The 23,604-nt window shown below is 31.7% G+C and overlaps 1 protein-coding gene and 1 long non-coding RNA gene across 5 annotated transcripts; one reads left to right on the top strand and one right to left on the bottom strand.

Moving 5' to 3' along the window:
- Positions 1-623: 623 nt before the first annotated feature.
- On the bottom strand, positions 624-10,859 carry LOC107917908 (golgin candidate 5). 4 transcript variants are annotated; one of them, XM_041113462.1, is made up of 20 exons: positions 10,699-10,859; positions 10,116-10,359; positions 8,677-9,620; positions 8,006-8,077; positions 6,535-6,609; positions 5,345-5,459; positions 4,836-4,897; positions 4,683-4,730; positions 3,684-3,968; positions 3,540-3,599; positions 3,354-3,437; positions 3,164-3,229; positions 2,989-3,087; positions 2,692-2,910; positions 2,205-2,310; positions 1,909-2,132; positions 1,683-1,742; positions 1,456-1,569; positions 1,067-1,141; positions 624-974 (listed from the first exon to the last, which is right to left on the bottom strand). In XM_041113462.1, exons 2-20 carry the CDS (start codon positions 10,264-10,266, stop codon positions 957-959), a joined length of 2,877 nt encoding a protein of 958 aa, XP_040969396.1. In that variant the 5' UTR covers positions 10,267-10,359; positions 10,699-10,859; the 3' UTR covers positions 624-956. The 4 variants fall into 4 exon arrangements, with proteins under 4 accessions (XP_040969396.1, XP_016702808.1, XP_040969395.1 ...); XM_016847319.2 differs by having other exon boundaries at positions 624-953; XM_041113461.1 differs by having other exon boundaries at positions 624-953; positions 10,116-10,319; positions 10,699-10,856.
- Positions 10,860-17,372: 6,513 nt separating this feature from the next.
- Positions 17,373-19,004, top strand: LOC121229351 (uncharacterized). Its single transcript, XR_005927081.1, has 2 exons — positions 17,373-17,752; positions 18,593-19,004. It is a non-coding gene; the product is annotated as an uncharacterized lncRNA (long non-coding RNA).
- Positions 19,005-23,604: the final 4,600 nt, after the last annotated feature.

Genomic DNA, 23,604 nt, shown 5'->3' with positions numbered 1-23,604 from the left:
TCTATTTGGTACCATAGGAAAGGTACTTAATGGACTTTAAATCTTTTTAATAATGCCATTGTAAATATGAAACAAGGTATCATATTCTTGAACTTTCATTCAAATTTATTCTCGCCTCGTTAGCTCATCATCTTAAATATTGCGAAGCAGGATAAATGCATAGAAAAACCTAGTTTGAGTCGAACGATTTTACCTGTGAATTTGATTTAGTTTTTAATACACATTTAAAATAATTTGGTAGCGATTTTTTTTTCTTTTTTTCTTTTTAAAAAGAAGGTGAAGGTGAAGAGCGTTTTCCTACATTATCTCTAACAGATCAAATGCCATTATTTTCTTTTATCAATCATAAAAATACGAAGTTCAGAGAAGTAATGTCAAAATCCTAAACATAAATATGAAACCTATAATATATTTGTATTAACTGTGCTGTAACATATCATGTTTAATACACTATTTTCGTATGTATTACACCCGTTGATTTTAGTGTTGTTTCCGAAACCATCGGGCCTAATCTATAGACAGAAATATGAAGCAGGATTTCTGTGATAGATGGCCTGGACCAGCATGAGCTAAATCATATTCAACCTATCCCGCTTGATGCAGCACAATCAAGTTATTATATATAATGCATAAAAAATATCCCCTTTATTATGAAAAAATATATAAAGAAGAATTAGGTAAAACAGATTTGTCATGTTCTTTACAACAAACTACAATACGTTGTAGTGTTTGACAAAGGCACTTGCTCCCTCAATCTCTCAGGAGCCAACCGTTTGGATAAAGCACATAGTCTTGAATGAATGATAATATAAAAACAATAATTTTTTGAATGACCATTGCATTAACCATATCTACTTCAGCTGTACCATGCACATTGCGTCTTGGAATACCACCAAAAATAATAAGAAAAATGCTTACGAGTTGTTAACCGCTGAAGAATTCATTCTTTGGATCTGTCAACCACAGCCAGGTAGCTTTTAGCATAGCATGTAGAATCAGCAAAATAAATAAGTAAATGGTAATGCTTACTTATAATAAAGAAAGTAAAAAGGAATAAAAAAGGTACCTTATTCACAAGCAAGTTAACTTGCTCTCTGTACATCTCCTTCAGGTCTACAATATCAGCTCGGAGTTCCTCTAACTGGAAAGATGGTGCAACCACTTAAGTATCCGCACATCATGGATAACAACAGTATCATATAATGTTCTCATAACCAGAATAGGGTCAGAAATGCAACAATTCAATGAAACCGGATATTCAAAATGTTATTGCCTCTCTGAACATTCATTTTCATCATAATATTTGGTTCAGCAAAGCACATTTTGTCTCTCAGCTTTAATATTCTATTGATGCCGTACATGAAAATAACATCTATAAGCTTCATCACACATCCTTGAATATGAAATTTTGTTTGCCAGCAATGAGAAAGAACCCAAATTAGAAAAGGAATGTACCTCCTCATCGCGTTCACCCATTAGCTCCAGAGCAGCGGAGTGTCTCCGCCTCAAAGCTTCTAGCTCTGTCCGGATTCCAGGCAAAGTGGCAGCCTCTGCCTTCAACTTTTCACACTGCAGCAAATGTAGATAACGTTAAAGTCGGCGATTTGATGAAAACATAGATTATTATATCAATGAGTAAAACCTCTCTCACATTTAACAAGACAGCAGATTAAGAAACCCACCTGTGCAGTCATTTTCACCAACTCTTCGGATAAAGAGTCACGGATAGACTCCAAGGAAGTCTGAAGGAAAAAAGAAAAAGAAGCAAAGCCAGTAAATATAAGCTATTTAAACAGTAAGCAACATACAATCCACACCTAAAATCAGGAAATATCTGGTATTGAGCACACAGTTTAACAATCAGTTACAGATATATTTGAATATGGGAGCTCAAAGAATAATTCATACCAAACGTGACATATAGGATGCAAGTTCACCCTCCTTTTGACGAAGGGCAGATTCAAAAGCACTAGGTGTCATGCTCTTCATGTAGAGTGGACTTAATGCTGTCTCTCCAACAATATTTCTTTTTTCAAAGAAACCATCAGATGAGTCCAAAGATGCTTGCAGATAATAGCTTTCCTCCATGCTTTCTATGCTGCTAGTAGTAGAGAGTTTCCGGGACAAGCTTCCTGTGACACGGTCACACAATTACTAAAGAAGATCATAAAAGATCAACTAAGTCATAACAGAAAGCACCATACCATTCTCCAAAGTGGAATTATGCCTTGCTATTGGAGCTAGCTCTGTAGATTGTACACGCACTGTCCTTTCCAAGTCTGCCCGAGCAGCTTTCTCCCTTTCTACTTCCTGTAAATAATTAAAGGCTTCCTTATTACTGAACCCAAATATCAAATCCAGGTACTAACAGTTCAAATGGTTCCTATGTCCATATAGGCATAATAAACTTTCAAGGAATGCCTCATGTAACATCAGCAGATAACTTAATTTGAAAAATGTTTCATAATGCTAAACCATATGTACCTTCTGTAATCTGCAACCTTTTTTGTAGAATAAAAGATGGTCTCCTTTTTATCAAAGTTAAAAGGAAAATAGAATTCAAGAAAACAATTCAACTGAAGTGAGTTTTCTTTGAAGCTACAGACATGAGAATGGGAAATGACCCACTTGGTCAACTCACAACCAAAGAGAATGAACAGTAATATTAAGCTAATGATTCTAAAGCAAAACCTGTTGTAGAAGTTCTTGATGCACAAGAGCATCTTGTAACTCTTGCTTATGTTTCCTTCTTAGTTCCCTAATTTCTTCCTCAAGCTGGTTTGCCCGAACTTCTCGTGTATCAGCTTCCTCCTTTGCTGCTAGGTATTCCTGTCTCTGCTCAGCAGCTCTCTGTCTCTCTTTCTCAAGGGACCTGCTTAGCTGTGTTTGTTCTGCTCTTAGACATGAAATCTGAAGCAAAGCAAAGGTTAAGCCAATATCCAGAAATGTTTCCACAAATAAAACATACATCAGCCACAGAACTAGAACCTGAGCTTCAAGAACATTAATTCGTGATAAGGTTTGAGATAAGCGTTCATTTACAGATCGCTCTCTCTCTTCAGCAGCTGCTGCTTTTGACTCAGCTTCCTGTAAATTTCAAATAGATAATTATGACAATATACAACTTTATATGATATCATAAATGCAATAACATTCTAAACACCTGGAGACGAGAGTTTAGAGATCTCTCCACAGCAGCCCAAGCTTCTGCTCTTCTGGAAGTTGTTTCCTATTAAAAATAGAGCACAAAATAAAAATTCAAAAGCAAATCCATTTTTCTTTTTATCTTACTAAAAAAAAAAGACCATAATCCTTGAATCTTTTTAAGAATGCACTAGAAAAACATATTTAACCTGCATGGCTTCAATCTGCCTTAAAAGTGGTCTTGTAGACTCAGGTACTTGTGTAATCAACTCCTCACACCGACGCTCGCTTGCCTAGAAACAAAAATTAAAGTTGTGAACTACCAGAAACAAATTTCTGAAAGGAAATGTATCAAGGAAAGATTTAATATTATAGTCAGCATAAACTCAGAATACTTGATAACGTTTTTGAAGATCTTCAATGTCCCTGCGAAGCATGTCTTCTCTAAAGACTGCCTACATAAATAGAAAATAACAATAATCATACTTTTCATATATTAGCATGATAAAATCTGAAAACTTATTTAATACAACGAAAACCTGCTGCTCCTTTCTGCTTAAGGTTTGCCTTAATTCTTCAAGTGTCTGTACTAGCATAGATTCACGTTCTTCAGCCTCTCTTAGGCGACTCTCCAATTCAGTTCTTGCTTCATTATTGGCACGTGCCTCTGCTAGTGCTTCAGCCTCCCTTGCTGCATTCAGAGCATTTGTATAGAAGTCTTTCTGAGCTGCAAGTTCAACTTGGTGTTTTTCAATTGTTTCTTGCAGCAACTTCTCTGTAGCTGTCTTGTCCTTCTTGATACTCTCTACCTTGTTCTCTTCAACCTAAAAGCAGGACAAAGAGCATAAACTATCAACAAGTCAAAAGAACTTATATTTAAGTGGCAGAATTCCTCTTACGAATTCGAAGAAATTCAGGGACAAAATTACGCCAAAAAATAATACATTCTAAAGGTAAAGAATAAAATGCCCCACAGGTCTAGAACTTATTAGGAGATTTCCACTTCCTCTCAGGTCTTACTGGATTTGAGTAATATTTTTAATATGTTTAGATCACTCAGACAAAATGAAGTAAAAAGGAACATTAGTTAAAAGTAAGCAGTGTTTCTTTTACATTTTTTCCCTTACTATTTTTAAGTTCTGATACGTGTATAAACAAACCAGTAAGGCAGCACCAACAGCATGGTAATCCAACCACAAGGCTAACTTCACAGAAGAATGGGTCTAAAAAAATAATAGCATCCTGTAGTTCTATGATGTTCTGTCTATTGAACCAAAAATCTCAAGTTTAAAACCAAGTATCCAAATGAACAAAGTGTAAATACAGCATAACTACAGGCAGTTTTCACTTTTCACAATTATATTAAGCAACTACATGGTAATACAGAATCCAAACCTTGTCTTACTATGGAAAAAACAACTAACCTGGAAGATGCTGTTTTGCTCGAGGGAGGATAAAAATAGAGCACAGTACAGAGTTTATATCTTGAACTCAAAAAGTAATATAAAGAACTTTTCAATTCTAAGGCATGCACTTGCCTGAAGCTTTGTAGTCAGACCTTTCTTCTCCTCTTCGAGCTCTCTAATCTAGTATGACAAGATATGCAAAGAAACATAAAAGTAAGGAAATGAAGAAAAAGAAAGAGGAGTTCCAGAAATATAGATAAACAATCACCTGACACATTGCTATACCTGAGCCCTTAGTTTCCTGATCAGTGATTCTTGAGTAGCCTGCTTCTTTGAAAGTTCTTCACCTGAGAGGATAGACAAATATCTTGCATTAAGAATGCAAAGGAACAACGACGCTAAAAGATGCACCCAAGAATAATCCTTTTAACTAAAATCCCATACATGTTAAATCATATATGTCTCCCTTAAATTTTAGCTCAATTGGAAAGGCTAGGTAGGCAAGGAGTTGAAGAATTCTTCTATATATAGAACCTATACCCTGCACACCTAACCTTCCTCTAGAATGTATTGCGTAATAATCCTATTCAAGTTATTTCTTAACAGCAAAGTGTGTCCCTATATTCTCCAATATAGGTGGGCTCTTTTGTTGCAGAAACTCCAATACAAAAAAATGATGTGAGTTCTATCCAACAAGTGCCAACAAATCTAAGACAAGAAAAATATATGATTTTGAACAAGAAAAGAACTAAAGTGCGTTGCATCAAACATAAACAGGAATTTTCAGGACTCACCTTCAGCCATTACTTGTTTAATTATTTCATCTTTTTCCTTCAAAAGAGCAGCAGCATCACTTTTTTTATTCTGCTCTCTTCGAAGAGTATCCCTTTCCTTAGTAAGGGCATAAACCTGGAATAACGTACACCAAGAGAAAACTGCTTAAAAGGACAACCTTTTCCCAGAATCTCTTTCCAGTTATGATCAACTGCTATGAAAGCAACAATGCATTGGCACATTTTCAACTAATTGCAACCAGAGTGGGTAGAAATCATTGAACTCCTTTTCTGAACCACCCTAGATAAATCATATCTCATGCAAAATAACTACTTAAATAATGATAATTACTTCACAGTTAATAAGGCAAAATATTATTGGGTGTAACCTTTTAGTTATAATAAGGGACTTCAAGCAAGATATCACATCATTATTGATGCTACTATGAGAATGAGAAAGAGAGGAAAAGTATCCTGAAAACTAGATATCAATGCATGTATAACCTCATATAATACTTAATCTCATATATATAGTCAATAACACCAGTTAATCCAATAGACAACAAAGATGCTACTTTTCCATCACAGTCAAGATATTAAAACAATTTAAATGTGCATGTCAAGATATTCCATAAAACTAGATTATAAATTTATAAGCTAGGTAGATGGTTACAAACAGTGCAAAATATTTAATAAAACTTTTCTAGAATCACTGTTGTCAAGGCCCGAGTCCATAGGCAGATGGCAAATTTTAAGAGATTGCTTGGCAAGTGCCAAGGCAATACAGTATAATCAAACTTTAAAAGCATGCATAGCATTTAAAAATATTTTATTTAGTTCAAAGGAGGACATCCCAATGATAAGATATGGGGCTTCTGCCAGGGAGGACCTAGATTTCAGTTTCAGGGATCATGGATTTTATGTGATGAAATAGGGCTAAAGGAGTCATGTCAAGCCCAAAAGCCCAAGTGATAGTTGGTCTTCCTACATACCCAAGGATATGCTATTGATATCAGTTCATCATGTTCACTCATTAAGGAACAAGAAGTTTAATCACAACTCTTAACTTCTGACAAAAAAGGTTTACTGATTCAAGCTTCAGCAAAAGGTCCTAAAATATCTCAATGATGGTATAGCAAGGAGAAATATAAACAAGAAATTAATACAGAAATGAAAGAAAAGAAAGGAAGTGATTGAAGACTGGAACGTACCTTCCTTTCCAGAGTTGAAACCCTTTGATGATATTCTTCTTGCAATGACTCCATTTCTGCTTCATTGGATTTTCTCTGTTCCAAACTTTCATGAGTTAAATTGCAATCCTTTTTTATTTTTTTTATTAGGAGAGAGACGGTGAAGTATCCATCTAAATATCTAATTAGTAGTTAACACTTATTTCTTCAACTGCTAGATGATTACTGTAGAAGAAACAAAAAGGAATATGGGTAGAAATTAAATGACTTATATTTTAACAAACATGAAGAATAAAAATTAGGAGAACTAACACTTATGATTTATGATGTAGGTTCCAACCATTGGAATGCTATATCATGGAAGCATGGAAGCATTGGCAATAACATAAAGTAGTTGTTACTCATTTCTTGAAGTGGTGGATGATTATGAGTGAGTGTGTGTGTGTGTGTGTGAGAGAGAGAGAGAGTGTGTGTGTGTGTGCTTTAACTTATATATATATATTAAAAAAATGATGAGAAATAAAAAATTAGAAGAATTAAACTAAATGACAATATCATAACAGTTACGAATTAGGACGTAGATTCCAACAACTTGACTGGTATATCAAGGGAAGCACTGGCAATAACATAACAGAGTCAAATTACATATTTTTCTCATTGAAATGCGATTATAAGTATTTACATGATTAAATTAACTATATCAAGAACTGAACCAGACACCCCCTGCCACCAATTTTTCAAAGGAAATTTGGCTATAAATATGAAACAAAGAGAATAATAGTTCCCCATCATTGAGAACAATTTGCATAAACAAGATTCCAACCACTGCTATGACCCACATTTATAGTCCACATACATCAGATTTTACAGCAATCAAGATTATACAAAATGTATTAGAGACCATGAGGGCTCACCTCAAGTCCAATACAAACACCATGCAAATTTATATAGAACACAAATTTTCTCTACATGAGAGATTCAACCATTTTTCATCTATAAGATATCCAGTTCGAAAACTTTTATAGAAATTGATGATTCTAAAGTGTATACACATGGAAATAAAACCACATTCAGACAAAAGAAACTTGACCACGGACAATAAAACAGAGGAGCATATGATAAGAATATTTGCACAATATATTTCTAGATCTAATCTAACACACATGTATAGAACAAAAAACAATCAGCAAAACCATCTAAGCATCAATCATTTTATCATGCATCAGCCAAATACTGAATTATATGATAACCCATGTTTCTAGTCAGATCTTCTAATTGATAACTTTGACATTGTTCATTTAATCTCTAGTGAGATGATCGTTCTCATTCAAGAGATTAATGTTGATTGTTCTCATTCAAGAGATTAATGTGTGCTCAAAGCAGCAAGCACTTGAAACAACAGACAGAAGAAAAAAAAATCTCTTAAGTGTCGCTATCACAGAACACCAAACCTTGTTAAATATCTAGGGGGAACAGAAATGCCTGTACATACCTTCAAATCCTCAATTACAGCTTTAAGTTGCTCATTCTCGTTCATCAGCTTTGCAATTTCATCAGCTTTTGCCTATAAAAGAAACAAATTGAAGTTAGAAATTCAAGAACCATAAAACTTCAACCAAAACAGATAATATAAAATAAGATTTCATTTCTTTAATGCCCTCTCTCTTGGACAAATATAGCATAAGATACCATCATCAAATGCATAGAATAGACATTAAAGTTCATATCCAAATAAATCAGAGGAATATAAGCTTCCCTTCTAAATTTAGTGGTAAAATCATCTACATATAGGAGGTAACGCCTGAAGCCTAAAGTTCAATCACAGAAAATTCACCTTGCAGAGAATGATATATACACTACCATCCGCAACCCCCCCCCCAAACACTCCCCCTCTTACCTTAAAATCAAAAGAAATGCACTAAAAATGTAATGCTGCTGGTGTTATGGAGCATCATAAAGGATCTAACCTTGTAATGTTATTTGTTCACACTAGGAAAAGTGATATGAATGAGAGAAGGAGAACTAGTAAAAAGAAAAATACTCGTGAGCTTCAGCCAATCCTAGAATGGCATCAGTCAACTTCCAATAGAAACAGTAGCATGCATCAAAGTCAATCTCACACGCGCATGCTTCCTACATAAAATTATGGAAAATTTGAAATACCTGAGCTTGCCTTGCAGCACCTTGCAATGCAGATTCCATCATTTTCATTTCCATCCTCACCTTCTCCAATTCATGCATAGAATCAACTGAGGAGGGCATGATAGTTGCAGAACTCAAGTGCATTTCTTCTTTAACATCAGTTTCACTATCATTGGTCTGCTCACTCACTTCAACTTTTTCATCATTTGCATCATTTCCAACAAAAACTGATTCAGAAACCATCCCTTGAGCCTCATATGAAGGAAGCACATTGGCCAATGGAAATTCCTGAACACTGTTAGTCTCCTCTACACTGATAGAATGTGAACTTGAGAGCACCGACTCTTCAGGGCAAGCACCGGCATCATCTTGCCAATCACTTGATTCGTCTGATTTAACTGGAGAACTTTTATCTGAAATCTCTTCCGTGTGTGTCTTTTGTTCATCTTTACTTTCAAGTATGTCAACAGCATCACTTGACTTTGCTGGCACAGGCTCAGCATCCTCAACTTGGTCTACTTCTGCCTTATCTAATTTAGCTTCCTTGGAGTCAGAGTCATCAGAAATGACCATAACAAAGCTTTCTTTTTGTTGTTCAGTGTCAGGGGAATCTGATGACCCAACATTCTGCAAGGTAGTTTGAGAAGGCTCGGTAGAAACTGGTTCTGGTTCTGATTCAGCTTTACCAGAGTCTGAAATGGCTGTATCAGCTCTCTCCACAGCCTCTGAATGTTTGTTCTCTTTTTCTAACTTGACAGCTGCTTTATCATCTTCAACAGACGTTTTCTCATGAGGATAAGTTGAACTGTCAGTTTCAGCCTCTTCCTTTTCCACAGCTTTGGGTGGATCCTGTGAAGATTCAAGTTTTCCTGATGACTCAACAGCATTCTCCTCACCTTTTTGACCCATAAAGGACATAACTGGATCAAAGATTGCCTTTCTGTCTGAAGGCCACAATCCTGAAGCTGGAATGAATATAGACAGGAAGTCATAAGTATGATACAGGTGCAAAACCCACATTATAACAGGAAGTCTAAGCAGTTATTAGGTAGCAAAAAGGCTTTAGTTTCTAGTTATTCCAAACTCGAATAAAATAGTAAAGGATTAACCCTTCACAGGATTATTTAGGTATATTAGCCAACAATGCAAACCTTTTTCATGAATTATATTTTTTTAACATTTCTATCTCCAGCAATAAGATTAGCATTGAGTAAGTAGAGACAATTTCCTAATTGAATTCTCACAAAAATGGAATCAAAGCAGAAAGCTTTACTAACAAACTTTACAATTCAAGGTTAAATGACCAAATAATTTACAACCACCATTACTATTCACCAAAATCAACCTAATATCTTAATCTGAAATTTACGGCAAACAGAGGCTTGCGCTAGGAATTAGCGTTCAGATATATAAAGATTGCACAGAATATTAGGAACATAAAACATAGAAAAAAAGATCACCTTCATTGCTGCTTGATTCAGACTTCTCTTCAAAACCGAGAGCGTTATCGAAATTCTTCTCAATATTCTTCACGCTCTCCTGCAATTTATTAACTGCCCCAGCAATATCAGGAAAGCCTCCTAAAGACACCTTCCCGCTAAACCAAGCCATCCTTTTCTCTTCTTTTTCCCCCTTTTAACTCTATATACATAAAACAACTCGATCTGAAAAATCAAGTCCACCGTTTTAAGCACATCAGAACCCCTACATTGACATAGCGCCAATAAATTATCAGAAAAACGCCATGATCTCAAGTTTTCAAATCACAATCTAACAAGATCTAACCCGTGAATTGCGTATTAGGAACGAAATTAGGATCCATTCCAAGAAAGTAAAATACGCCGCGAATTGAATGAAATTATGAAAACTTACTGTCGTAACTAATTAATTAATTATTATAAGCAAATTAAAGAAAGTGAAAAAGACTCCAGAACTAAGAAGGATACGCAGTTAAATCGATTTGAAATAAATTATATTCCAAAGATAAGACGAGATTCAAATTACGGAATTAAGATTTTTTTAAAGCATGAGAGAGAATTGAACCTGATAAAAATGGGCGTGGATTTGAGGTATCAAATCATTGAATTTGAAACTCTGCTTTCAAAAAACAAAAGGTTTACGGACTGAAAGAGAGGTCCCATGGATCGAGAGGAACCCAAATGAAAACCAACGGGGTCCATCTACTTTGCTCCGTAACCTTTTCTCCTTTTCTTTTTTTTTTCTTTTTAATTTTTTATGGCTGATGGATACAAGACTATACGTCGTCGTCTGCTAAATGTCTTTAATGCAAGAAAGATTTCAATGAATTATCTATGAAATTCCATTGTTAGTATTTCTTTTCTTCCATTTATTTTGTGTACTTACATTACCTATCGTACAAGATAGCCCTCTTATTTAGCTGTTAAGAGGCATTGTGAACCCATTATTTATTTGTTTTTTCCTTAATAAAGGGAGCAAGACTTCTTTTGTATTTATATATTTTATTAAAAAATAATTTTGTGGAAGATTAATTGTTGGATTCGTTTCGATGAATACTGTGAGAAATCAAAAACTATCTTCTAGGCTTGCTTTTTATTTTTTGCACATTTTCTTTCCAAAGTTAAATATAATTAAGTAAATTATGAAAGCTTAGTTGCACCTACAACTTAACACATTTCTTTATTTTTACTGAATATTGATTGATGCAGTAGATATTAAGATTACAAATAAGTTTTTTTTTAGAAATACAGGTTGATCTTCCAATGAAGGGGATGAATAAACGAGAGAACATGCTTGAAAGAATAATAAAAGTGAGGATGTTGGTGTTTTTGCTCCAAAATGTGTTGCAATACATGCTTAAGCAAATGGATTTAGATAAAGAGTAAGATAATGAAAAAGAAAATCATGCAACTTTTTTTATACAAATACCACATTGCATGGGATTACCTAGGAGGGTTAATAAAAACTAGCATAAAAATAAAGTAAAGGCAAATAAAAAGCCCAGGATTTTCCCCTGCCTATGTCGTTATAACACTTCAACGATAACATGTTCCTTCATGACTCTGTGTGCACAACATGAATTCATGGAACTATTCGAGGTCGCTTGCAATTGGTCCATCTTTTCTAATGCACCTGAAGGCAATTTGACTTGAGAACTTTGCCCATGCCATGCACTTGATGACACCCAATTTCAGTAGTTTGGCAAGTCCTAGACGCATGGTGATGAGCTTCCTTGTCGACTCATTTTCTTGGCTGAAAACCCGATTCTTCATCCACATGGAATGATTGTCTAGGGATTTTAGAAGGAATGCCCCTCTTATGTCCGAATTGCAGCGTTTTCAATCGATAAATAAGTATTATTGTTCCTGTTAAATATGACTCATATTTTCAGTCAAATTTGAAAAATAGTATTTCAGTTAAACTCTGTTTACTTGTTTCAATCAAACACTGATTAGTTTAGATTATTTTATTATTATTTGATCTATGAATTTAGCCTATAAATAGGCTCTTTTACTGTAATGACCCGAATTTTACCGTTACCGAAAAAGTGTATTTTCGGGTCTCTATTTCTGAAAAATGGATTCGTAAATATTTATTAAAAATATTTACGAAGTAAAATGAGTAGTTAATTAGAGTTTAATTAAGTGAATTGAATTTAATTAAGAGTAATTAAGAAAAAACACTAAATTAAATAAGGGGTAAAAGTTAAATTATAGATTAAAAGAAAATAAAAAGGACTACAAAGGAAATTATACAAAAAGTATAAATTGAGGCGGTGTACCGTGAAGAAAATCTAAGATTTTTTTTATGTTTAATATATTATTATATTATTATATTATTATATAATAAAGATATTTTATGTTTTAATTATATTATATTATATTATATTATATTATATTATATTATATTATATTATATAAACTAAAGAAACAAAATAAAGGAAATAGAAACAGAATGAAACGAAACAGAGAGCAGGGGAGAAAAAGAAAGAAAGAAAGGGAGAAAAGAGAAAATTGAAGGTTTGAAGCTTTAAGCTTTAATAGGTAAGTCAATTAAGCCTTTTTTACTTAATTTTGATGTTTTAGAAGTTTTAGAACAAAGTTTTGATGAAATTAAGTTGATATTTTGATAGTTATTAGATTTCTAGATATTGTCCATGTTAAATAAAATGATGAATTAAGGGCTAAATTGATAGAAATTCAAGTTAAAAATGATACAAGGATTGAATTGTAAAGTGATTCATAAGTTTTATGCTTTAAGGACTAAATTGAAAGAATTTCGAAATTATGGTTTTATGATGAAAAATAGATAATTATGTCTAAGTTTGGTTAAAAAATTGAGTAGAAATAAACTATGAATTAAGATAGAAAAGTAAGTGAATTTAGTTAGGATTAAATTGAAATTAAAGTAAATCAATATTTTGTACTAAGACTATTTTGGACAGCAACAGTAGTCTATGTTTGAAAAATCACCAAAAATTTTAGAAATTGAATTAGAGGATGAATAAAATATTTAATTAAAGCTTATTGAGTCTAGTTTCTTATAGAAGAAACGGTATAAGCAATTGAGTTGTAAATTATGAGATATAATGAATTTTGTGAGATAAAGTTAGAATGAATTCGGGTTTCACTGTTCTGACTTTGGAAAATCACAAAAAATTGAATAAAAATAATTAAAGGCTTAAAGTTATATGTTTAGAATCCCTAATGAGTCTATTTTCAGGAGAAATCAACGGGAATATTATCCGAGTTCTGTACTGTGAGATAATTAATTTTTAGTGAAGAAGGGACGAAACTGTTAGACAGCAGAATAGGGGTGAATTTAAAGAATAAACTGTACTTAATGGCTAAACCAAAAATTCTGAAAATTTTATTGTAAGAATATTTGTGAGTCTAGTTTCAGAAAAAATTAGCGGATCTTAATTTAGAATTCTGTAACTCAAGATATGAATTAGTAATGTATTAATGATTATGAATTGTATTAATTTCGTAGTCAATGTGGTACCAGAAATCTCGGCTAAGAAAGGACAAGACAAAGTCAACGGGAGTTAGCTCAAAAATTACGATTTTTATTTCTATAATCCGAACTAACTCCCGTTGACTTTGTCTTGTCCTTTCTTAGCCGAGATTTCCGGTACCACATTGACTACGAAATTAATACAATTCATAATCATTAATACATTACTAATTCATATCTTGAGTTATAGAATTCTAAATTAAGATCTGCTAATTTTTCTTGAAACTAGACTCACAAATCTTCTTACAATAAAATTTTCAGAATTTTTGGTTTAGCCATTAAGTACAGTTTATTCTTTAAATTCACCCCTATTCTGCTGTCTGACAGTTTCGTCCCTTCTTCACTAAAAATCAATTATCTCACAGTACAGAACTCGGATAATATTCCCGTTGATTTCTCCTAAAAATAGACTCATTAGGGATTCTAAACATATAACTTTAAGCCTTTAATTATTTTTCTTCAATTTTTGGTGATTTTCCAAAGTCAGAACAGGGAAACCCGAATTTATTCTGACCTTATCTCACAAAATTCATTATATCTCATAATTTACAACTCAATTGCTTATACCGTTTCTTCTATAAGAAACTAGACTCAATAATCTTTAATTCCATATTTTATTCATCCTCTAATTCAATTTATAAAATTTTTGGTGATTTTTCAAACATAGACTACTGCTGCTGTCCAAAATAGTCTTAGTACAAAATATTGATTTACTTTAATTTCAATTTAATCCTAACTAAATTCACTTACTTTTCTATCTTAATTCATAGTTTATTTCTACTCAATTTTTTAACCAAACTTAGACATAATTATCTATTTTTCATCATAAAATCATAATTTCGAAATTCTTTCAATTTAGTCCTTAAAGCATAAAACTTATGAGAATCACTTTACAATTCAATCCTTGTATCATTTTTAACTTGAATTTCTATCAATTTAGCCCTTAATTCATCATTTTATTTAACATGGACAATATCTAGAAATCTAATAACTATCAGAATATCAACTTAATTTCATCAAAACTTTGTTCTAAAACATCAAAATTAAGTAAAAAGGGCTTGATTGACTTACCTATTAAAGCTTAAAGCTTCAAACCTTCAATTTTCTCTTTTCTCCCTTTCTTTCTTTCTTTTTCTCCCCTGCTCTATGTTTCATTTCATTCTGTTTCTATTTCCTTTCTTTTGTTTCTTTAGTTTATATAATATAATATAATATAATATAATTAAAACATAAAATATCTTTATTATATAATAATATAATAATATATTAAACATAAAAAAAATCTTAGATTTTCTTCACGGTACACCGCCTCAATTTATACTTTTTGTATAATTTCCTTTTTAGTCCTTTTTATTTTTTTTAATCTATAATTTAACTTTTACCCCTTATTCAATTTAGTCTTTTTTCTTAATTACTCTTAATTAAATTAAATTCACTTAATTAAACTCTAATTAACTACTCATTTACGAATCCATTTTTCAGAAACAGAGACCCGAAAATACACTTTTTCGGTAACGGTAAAATTCGGGTCATTACATTTACAACATTAGAAAATACACCCATTAGAGATTAGAACTCATAACACATTTAGAGAATTTTGTGTTTGTGTTTTGTGAGTTCTTTGTTTTTGGGTTTTCAGGGTTTAGTTTTTATCTCCATCTTTTGTATTATTCGTTCTTTTGCCATTATAGTAAAATTATCTTTACCCGTGGTTTTTTATCCTCTTTGAAGGGGTTTTTCTACGTTAAATTTGTGTATTCAATTTCTCAATTTATTCTGCTATTTTCTTGTTCGTTACTTAATAAGGTTAAAATCCTAAAAGTGGTATCAAAGCTAGTTTAATTTTCATAGATCAGCCATTCAGAGATGGCAACAATAAGGTTTGAAATTGAGAAGTTCGATGGTGAGACAAATTTCAATCTGTGGCAAGTTCGGATGATGGCAATTCTAGTTCAATTAGGCTTGAAAAAGGTTGTTATCGGGAAAAAGCCTGAGAATCTAAATAAAATAGAACTTGATGAAAAGGCTTTATCTGCAATCCAGTTGTGCCTTACGAATACGGTATTGCAGGAGGTATTGATGGAGAAGACCTCATCTGCCTTGTGGAAAAGGTTAGAAACTCTTTATGCGACTAAGTCTCTAGCTAATCGTTTAGTGTTGAAACAACGTCTATTTACGTTTCGCATGAACGAAGGTGAGCTTCTTAGAGATCACATCAGTCAATTCATTACTCTTTTAAATGATTTAAAGAATGTTGAGGTTCATATTGACGATGAAGATCAGGCTATGCTATTATTGTGCTCTTTACCCCCTTCTTACAAGTCTTTTAAGGAGACCCTGATTTATGGCAGAGACAAACTCTCATTCGAAGATGTGAAGGGTCATTTGTTGAGTAGAGACAAACTCAACAATGAGCTTCATTTGGATAGCAAGACAATAGGCAAGCTTCCGTTTTGGTAGCATCAAAGAAACGAGATAAAATGTGTCGCTATTGTAAAAAGTTAGGTCACGTCAAAGCAAATTGTTATAAACTGCGAAATAAAAAAGCTGCTGAGAGTAACGAGAAAGATGTAGCTGGTGCTAATTTGGCCGATGAAAATGGGGATGATTTCTTGTTAGTGTCAACAAGTGATAACACCAAGCTCACGTCCGAGTGGATCCTAGATTCAGGATGTTCTTTCCACATGTGTCCCAATAGAGAATGGTTCTCCACATACAGTTCGATTGAATGTGGATTTGTGCGCATGGGAAACGATTCATCTAGTAAGGTAATTGGTATTGGTACTATTAAAATTAAGATGCACGATGGGACGATTAGGACACTCTCAGATGTCAGATATGTACCTGATTTACGAAAGAATCTCATCTCCTTAAGTATTTTAGACTTGAAAGGATGCAAAATCAACATCGAGTCGAGTGGTATTAAAGTATCTCGTGGAGCTCTCGTTTTGTTAAAAGGTAAAAGAACCGGCAGTCTTTATATTCTGGAAGGTTATACAGTGACCGGTGAAATCGGACGTCCCTCGTCCGTTACGGAGTTGAAGTCAACTTGTTTGGAGCGGAGGCAACTTGGTCATAGGAGGGAAAAAGGTATGACTGTTTCGTTGAAGAGAAGTTCTCTTTTAGATGCAGGTTTTGAAAAGTTAGGGCACTGTGTTCGTGAAAATCAGACTCGGGTTAGTTTTGATTTGGCAGTGTACAAGTCGAAGGCTAGAAGTCTTCCAGTTTCTAAGTACAAATTCGACTCAATTAATTCCCTGCATAGTTCAAAATAGGCTCGTGGCGGGCTTTGGCAAAGATGGCGTTGTGAAAATATGAGTCAAGGTGGAGATTTGTTAAATATGACTCCTATTTTCAGTCAAATTTGAAAAATAGTCTTTCAGTTAAACTCTGTTTACTCGTTTCAATCAAACACTGATTAGTTTAGATTATTTTATTATTATTTGATCTATGAATTTAGCCTATAAATAGGCTCTTTTACAACCTTAGAAAATACACCCATTAGAGATTAGAACTCATAACACATTTATAGAATTTTGTGTTTACGTTTTGTGGGTTTTTTGTTTTCGGGTTTTCGGGGTTTAGTTTTTATCTCCATCTTTTGTACTATTCGTTCTTTTGCCATTATAGTAAAATTATCTTTGCCCGTAGTTTTTTATCCTCTTTGGAGGGATTTTTCCACATTAAATTTGTGTGTTCAATTTCTCAATTTATTCTGTTATTTTCTTGTTCGTTACTTAATCGGGTTAAAATCCTAACAGTTCCTATCATGCTCTTTAGACTGGATAGCTATTATAATTGTTTACCCATTAGCTTGTACAATCAAATTATGAGTCATTCTTTTTCAGATGTTATTCTCTTGAAAAAGTGTGACTAATAATACTATAACACCATAAGCATCCTTTATACCTTTTCTCTATTCTATATCTCTATAGGACATGTGGTTTCGTCTTTAACTCTCATCCTTTGTACTTTTCACCTAAATTTTTTTTTTTTACCTTGTTCTTGAGAAGTTCGAAAGTTTCATGAAGCAATGTGAAGTTTTTCATGCACTAATTATGAGCGTGTTGGGCATGGCCTCTAACTTGGGCCACCGTTAATGGTGACATGATTTGCTTTTTATATTTAATCTTACAGTTATGTTATTCACTATTTTTTCTTGTTTTGTTGCAAGTTTCATCATATAATAAATTCTATGCATGATACTTTTTATTGTACTAAATGTCACAACCATCACATCAAGGCGAATTTTGATAGTTAAAGTTGATTCATATTATAGCTTTTAAAAATGACCTCTGAGTTTTACGATCATTAATATATATGTATTGAACTCCACCAACAAAAAAGAATTGAAGATTATATTTAGATTCATACTTCATTTCACTTTGTTTCTTTATTCTTTTATCTTCTAATTTATGAGTTTTTATTTGTTTGAGTTTACCTTTTTGAGATTTGAATGGGATTGTTAATCTCTTTTACTTGCTGTTAATGCCTTTTACAATAAAATCTTCTTTTTATGAGAAAAACAAAAAATCATTTAAGAACTTTCAGGTTTTATCCCAGCTTTGGGTCTTAAATATAAAAATATATCCATCCAACTCTAAAATTTATGCCTCAGCTGAAATTTGGTACCCCATCATTTGTCTGATGGATATTTGCAAATGAGATATAAATATATACCTGCAGATGAGAAGTACAGATTTGAGGTGTATGGTCTCACAAATCTCTAGAATGAGCATATTAATGTTATTTGTTTATTGTTGTTTCCCTTAGCATCATTTATTTCCCTGTTTCTAAGCTTTTCAACGAGACATTGACAATTGCTGTGGAATTATACAAGCAACGTACAGATGAAATTTAATATCATTTGACAGTGTTTGTAAGACAATGAGTAGAAATAGATCTATCAAATCGGCTAAGGGCTGAAAATTAAATTTTGCAGAAAATTTGAAGCTGTTGTGCTACCTGTCACACGTGCTCCGCAAAATTCATGTATCTTCCATTCGGTACTCAGCACAAGGCTGCAGCCATTGCTTTTTAGCAGCACGACTTAAACAAAGCATATATATAAATTATATTATATTATATTAATAGGTAAATGTTGGATTCTTTATGCCTTCTTTCCTAAAATTCGACAAATAACAATCAATTTTAATACAACTATGAAAAATATAACAAAATTGGAACCCAAAATTTAGCTTACAAAGTATAGAATCTTTTAGATTTTTTGCATGCAGCATGGAATGTTCCATTCTTCTGTAAGCTAGCTATTTCTTGGCCGGCACCGAAAGCCCTGTGAAAACTCTAGTTTTGCGTTTGCAGTTCTTAATTGGTAACATTTCTTGGATTCACAATTCACTCCTTTTTTCTTTTTTTTTTTCCTCAGTGAGCTTTTTAATGGATAAATAAATTGAAAAGACAATTTTGGCAGCAACGAAAAGCAAAACCCGTCTACTTCTTCTTGTAATAAAGCAATAAATATTTACATATGAAAAATCATCTGCCATCGATTGATTATCGGCTTGGCTTAATAGTAATGAATATTTAGATGTGCGAGTTAGTTGTGGACTGGTGGTTGCCCAGGGCCATTAATTTGAACTGTCAAAATTGAAAGCCACCGCCATCGTTCAAACCAAATGCAGATATATATCCGGAAAAGACGAGCGAGATTTGTAGTTGATGAATCTTGTTATATATGTGTTAGGATTTTTCAAAACAATGTGAAAAGTTTCCAGGTTTTTGGCCTAACTTTAAGTTTACACGTAAAGCAATGTCCGGGCTGCGCCTCATTTTCATTCATCGAATCAATGTCTCCCCCCACTGTTTCTCGTTTTTTTTTCTCGGATTTCATGGAAGAAGAGAGATCAAAACTGGAATAGTGACATATATATATATACATATATTTGTTAGAATAATAAGGTAAATAAAATAGAATCATTTTGAGGCATAACTTCTACGTCTCTAAAATACAGCAAAATCATAAATTTTTTTATTCAGGTTTATATTTAGTTCCATTTAAATAGACAATAAGATGAGGGTTCTGTTTTTTACATGAAGTTAAATTATACAAAATTGATGTTGGAATCATTACTCTCTTATCAAAAACATGTTTAATAGGATATACAATACATCCATTTATATAAATAAATACCTTCTTTAAGATTAATTCAGTCTACCAAACTTTTAAACTGAAAAATGCAACCTCACTAAATATAGTTACTTCAATTACTAAGAAGGGACAAATTGGATAGGCATACTATTTCCCAATGAAAACTTAAAATGAGTGAGTGAGTGACGTGAAACTTTTGCAAGCAAACAACTTTCTTTCCTTTATATGTCGTTAGCAATTATATTCCATTTTGTATTTTCAAATTAATATATTGCATGGCACTCTTTTGATGGTAGGTTTTCACCTTACTTACAAAACCACCATTTTCACCTACTCTTCTACAACTAACTGTCACTGAGATTTGGATATTATATGAGTTTGAAGCTTTCCCTTCTTTTTTCCGGTTGAAGTTTGTTGAATAATATATATTAATAATAAGGTTAAAATGTGCTACAAGTCCCTATACTTTTCTAAATTTAAGAATTTAGTCTTTGTACTTTTATTTCATGAGACTTAGTCTTTCTACTTTTTAAATTTTAAAATTCAGGTTAACTGTTAACACTGTTAAATATTTTTTTTGTTAAATTCAAAAATAATTACATGGCTACCAAGTGAGTGTTTTTTTTTATTTCAATAATATCGTAGTGACAAATTTAACAAAAAAATTAAAAGTATTAATGATTAGACCTAAAATTTGAAATTAGAAATATAGAAATTAAATTTCATGAAATGGAAGTATATGGACTAAATTTCTAATTTTCAAAAAGTACAAAAACTTATGACATGTTTTAACCTAATAAAAATTTATATTTGATACTTGGTACAATTTTATAAGACATCGTTAAAAATGAAATCATTTGGAATTTTAGTTGAGTGATAGCATACCGTAAATTTATCAAATATAAATCTTAACAATGACAGGGTTTATGGGTTTTTATTTTATTTTATTTTATTTTATTTTGTAAGTAATAGGTTTTGTGTTTAATCTACTGACAACGTACAATTATGTATACTGTCATGCAAATATAAAATCATAATAATTTTATTAAATTGAAATGAGCTTAGATTTATGCTTGTAAAAATGGAATGAATGAATAATTATTTAGGACTGCATATAAATCTACATCTTAAAAAAGATAAAAATAATAAACGCAGCCTCATAAACAAGAATATATTTACAAACACACACACACACAAAAAAAAGCAAATATTTAAATTTGAATTTCAACTTTGAAAAGTCTAATAACAAAATAAAATAAGCCGCAATTTATTTCAAAATTTTAACTACTTCAAAACATTTTATTATTAGAATTAAATTTTAACGAACATAATCTTACAAACAGTATGGTAGTTTTACTTAAACATATCATCATGGCACCCTTATTTGACTCCATTTTCTATGTCACATCCTCTTAATTATCCATGGTTTTATGACTTGCCTATGGGTATGGGATCTATGGTTTTGCATGATCCACTCCTTGGCCAGATGTATTAGGATGCATGGTTAACTTCAATTGGAAAATTGTAGTCTCATCAATGTTATCCCATGCTAATTAGTATACTGAAGATGTTGATTCATTTTGTGCGAGTTCTTATTTTGTTTTGAAAAATAACAAAACTAAAAAAACATAAAAATATTATAACTATCGTTTTATTTTAAGATTTCTCCAAATGATTGCCCTGAATTCTCATTTGGCTCTCTCGTTGGATCCCATCTGTGAGTATTATTATCTTCAACTTTAAACACAATTAAGCAACCCGGAATAAGAGCAAGAACAACCTAGTTAAATAAATAATAAAATATAAGAATTCAATAAAAACCCTAAAAAATTCAACGAATCCAGTGAACAAGTGGGGAAATTCATCCCTCGAATCTTTCGACCCTGAAATCCATGACTTCATCGTGCTGGTGCTGAAGATGGTACAAAGAAAAAGAGAAAATTATAGGTTGGATTTAGCTAAAAAATATATATATAATTTTAAAATTTTTTATTTTTCAATCATATTTTATGTGTTGTAATTTCATGCTACCATCTGCAATTAAAATACAAAAATAAACTAAACTAGATGATGAAAGAAAAGTTTGGGTACAAATTTAAAACACAGAAAACTTAATAGAACTAATCTGAAAAGAGGTGCCAAGGACCAAACTCATATTTAAATTTTCATTAAAAAAATAACAAAAGTATGAATGTTTTCTAATAGAATTCCTAACAGTTAATAAAAAAAAATATGAATTTCTTAAAAATGAAATACGCTCGACAAATGCAAGTTTCGTTGTTCTACACGTGGTGGTTAAGTGTTTTTCTAGTTAGTTAGATTATATATTTACAAATTATTGTATGATTTTTTTTTTTGAGAAATATAAGATCTATTTGAGAAATCTTGAGAAAAAAGTCTAATATTTTAAAACAGAAGACAAAAACTAAAAAAAAAAAAAAAGCCACGACATGTAAAGCAATGAAACTCAACATTTGTGGAGCATTCACAATTCAATTTTAAATGTAAATTTTTTTAATACGAATGTAATAGTTTTTAATTTTATATTTTATAAATTTAATTGATGAAATATATTTTTGGGAAATACTTTTTTATTAGTAAATTTGTTAATTATTAGTAATTTTATTAGAAAATAATGTTACTTTTAATTTTAAATTAGTTTAAATATGTACTTTTAAAGCAAAAAATAAAAATAAAACTTAGGAAGTAAGTAGAAGTAATACTTTTTACATTAGGAAATAGTAAAAAATTATTGTTGATTTTTTTATTTGATGCAATTTATAATTTATGACTTAAAATGATTCACTTTAATCCAATGATTGAAATTATATTAATTTCCATTATTCTCATTATAATTTTCACTGTAATTATTGTAACTTCAAAAAAATGACTAAAACAATAAATATTAATGAAGCCTAATTATTAAAACTAAGAATCCAACATTTATCAATAAACTAAAGTAGGTGAACTCAATTTCATATTTAAATAAGATTTAAGGTATGAAAAATAGTACCTGATCTACCATGGTTATAGTTTCTTGCTTAATTGTTTATACTTTAATGATGTTTCTTTGAATGGTTTAATCATATGCTCAATTTTTCATAAACCAAAATCACTTTGTCAACTTTTTAAGAATGCCATTTCTTTTTAAAGCATTTCATGTTTAAATACTAATTCGCAAACTATGCCCCTTTCTTTTGTAGACTTTTCAATAACCTCATCATTCTAATATATTTTCCCTATCATAAATCAATTGAAATTTCATATTATTTGGCTCTCCAAAACTTACATCATAAGAAATCTAACAAAAGAAAAAAAAAACAACTTTAGAAATTAAGAAAGCAAGATGTACACTTCTTGGTTCTTTCTTGTAAGGTATCATGATTTCCTCCTTTTGCATTCCCCAATAAGTGATGAAAAATAAATAAATAAATAAATAAAAAGATGTTGAAAAATGTATGATAAAAAAGAAAGGATAAAGGAAAGAGAAGGAAATCCAAAAGAAACCTCAAATCAATTAATACTATACAATCTTGTTGTGTTAATATTATTACCTTTCCATATGAGGGAACCATGTGATTGCCTCATATTTCTACCACTCCCAACTACCAAAGCATAAAATTAAAAAAAAAAAAAAGCTCATATGTGTCTAAGTTGAATTGTAGATGAAACTTAATCATAACCCATATACACATAACCATTTCAAACAATATGTTAATGATTAAGGCTAACAATATACTCAATTTTGTTCATAAAAACTATTCTTCATTATCAATTAAAGTTTTTAGTTGTGAAAAGAAAAGAAAATTTATTTCAAAAACAATTTTCTAAAAGTACTAACATAT

This window comes from Gossypium hirsutum, chromosome A05, assembly GCF_007990345.1.
Source record: "Gossypium hirsutum isolate 1008001.06 chromosome A05, Gossypium_hirsutum_v2.1, whole genome shotgun sequence".
Taxonomy (NCBI): domain Eukaryota; kingdom Viridiplantae; phylum Streptophyta; class Magnoliopsida; order Malvales; family Malvaceae; genus Gossypium; species Gossypium hirsutum.
This window is presented reverse-complemented; position numbering and strand designations above follow the sequence as displayed.

Bases quoted from the DNA above. Each gene is read 5' to 3' on its own strand.
- LOC107917908 (XM_016847319.2), bottom strand. From the start codon at position 10,266: ATGGCTTGGTTTAGCGGGAAGGTGTCTTTAGGAGGCTTTCCTGATATT. The intron at 4,898-5,344 runs GTGAGTCCTGAA...CTATCCTCTCAG, and splicing joins TAAACAAGTAATGGCTGAAG to GTGAAGAACTTTCAAAGAAG. The intron at 954-1,066 runs GTACCTTTTTTA...TGTGGTTGACAG, and splicing joins TTAACTTGCTTGTGAATAAG to ATCCAAAGAATGAATTCTTC.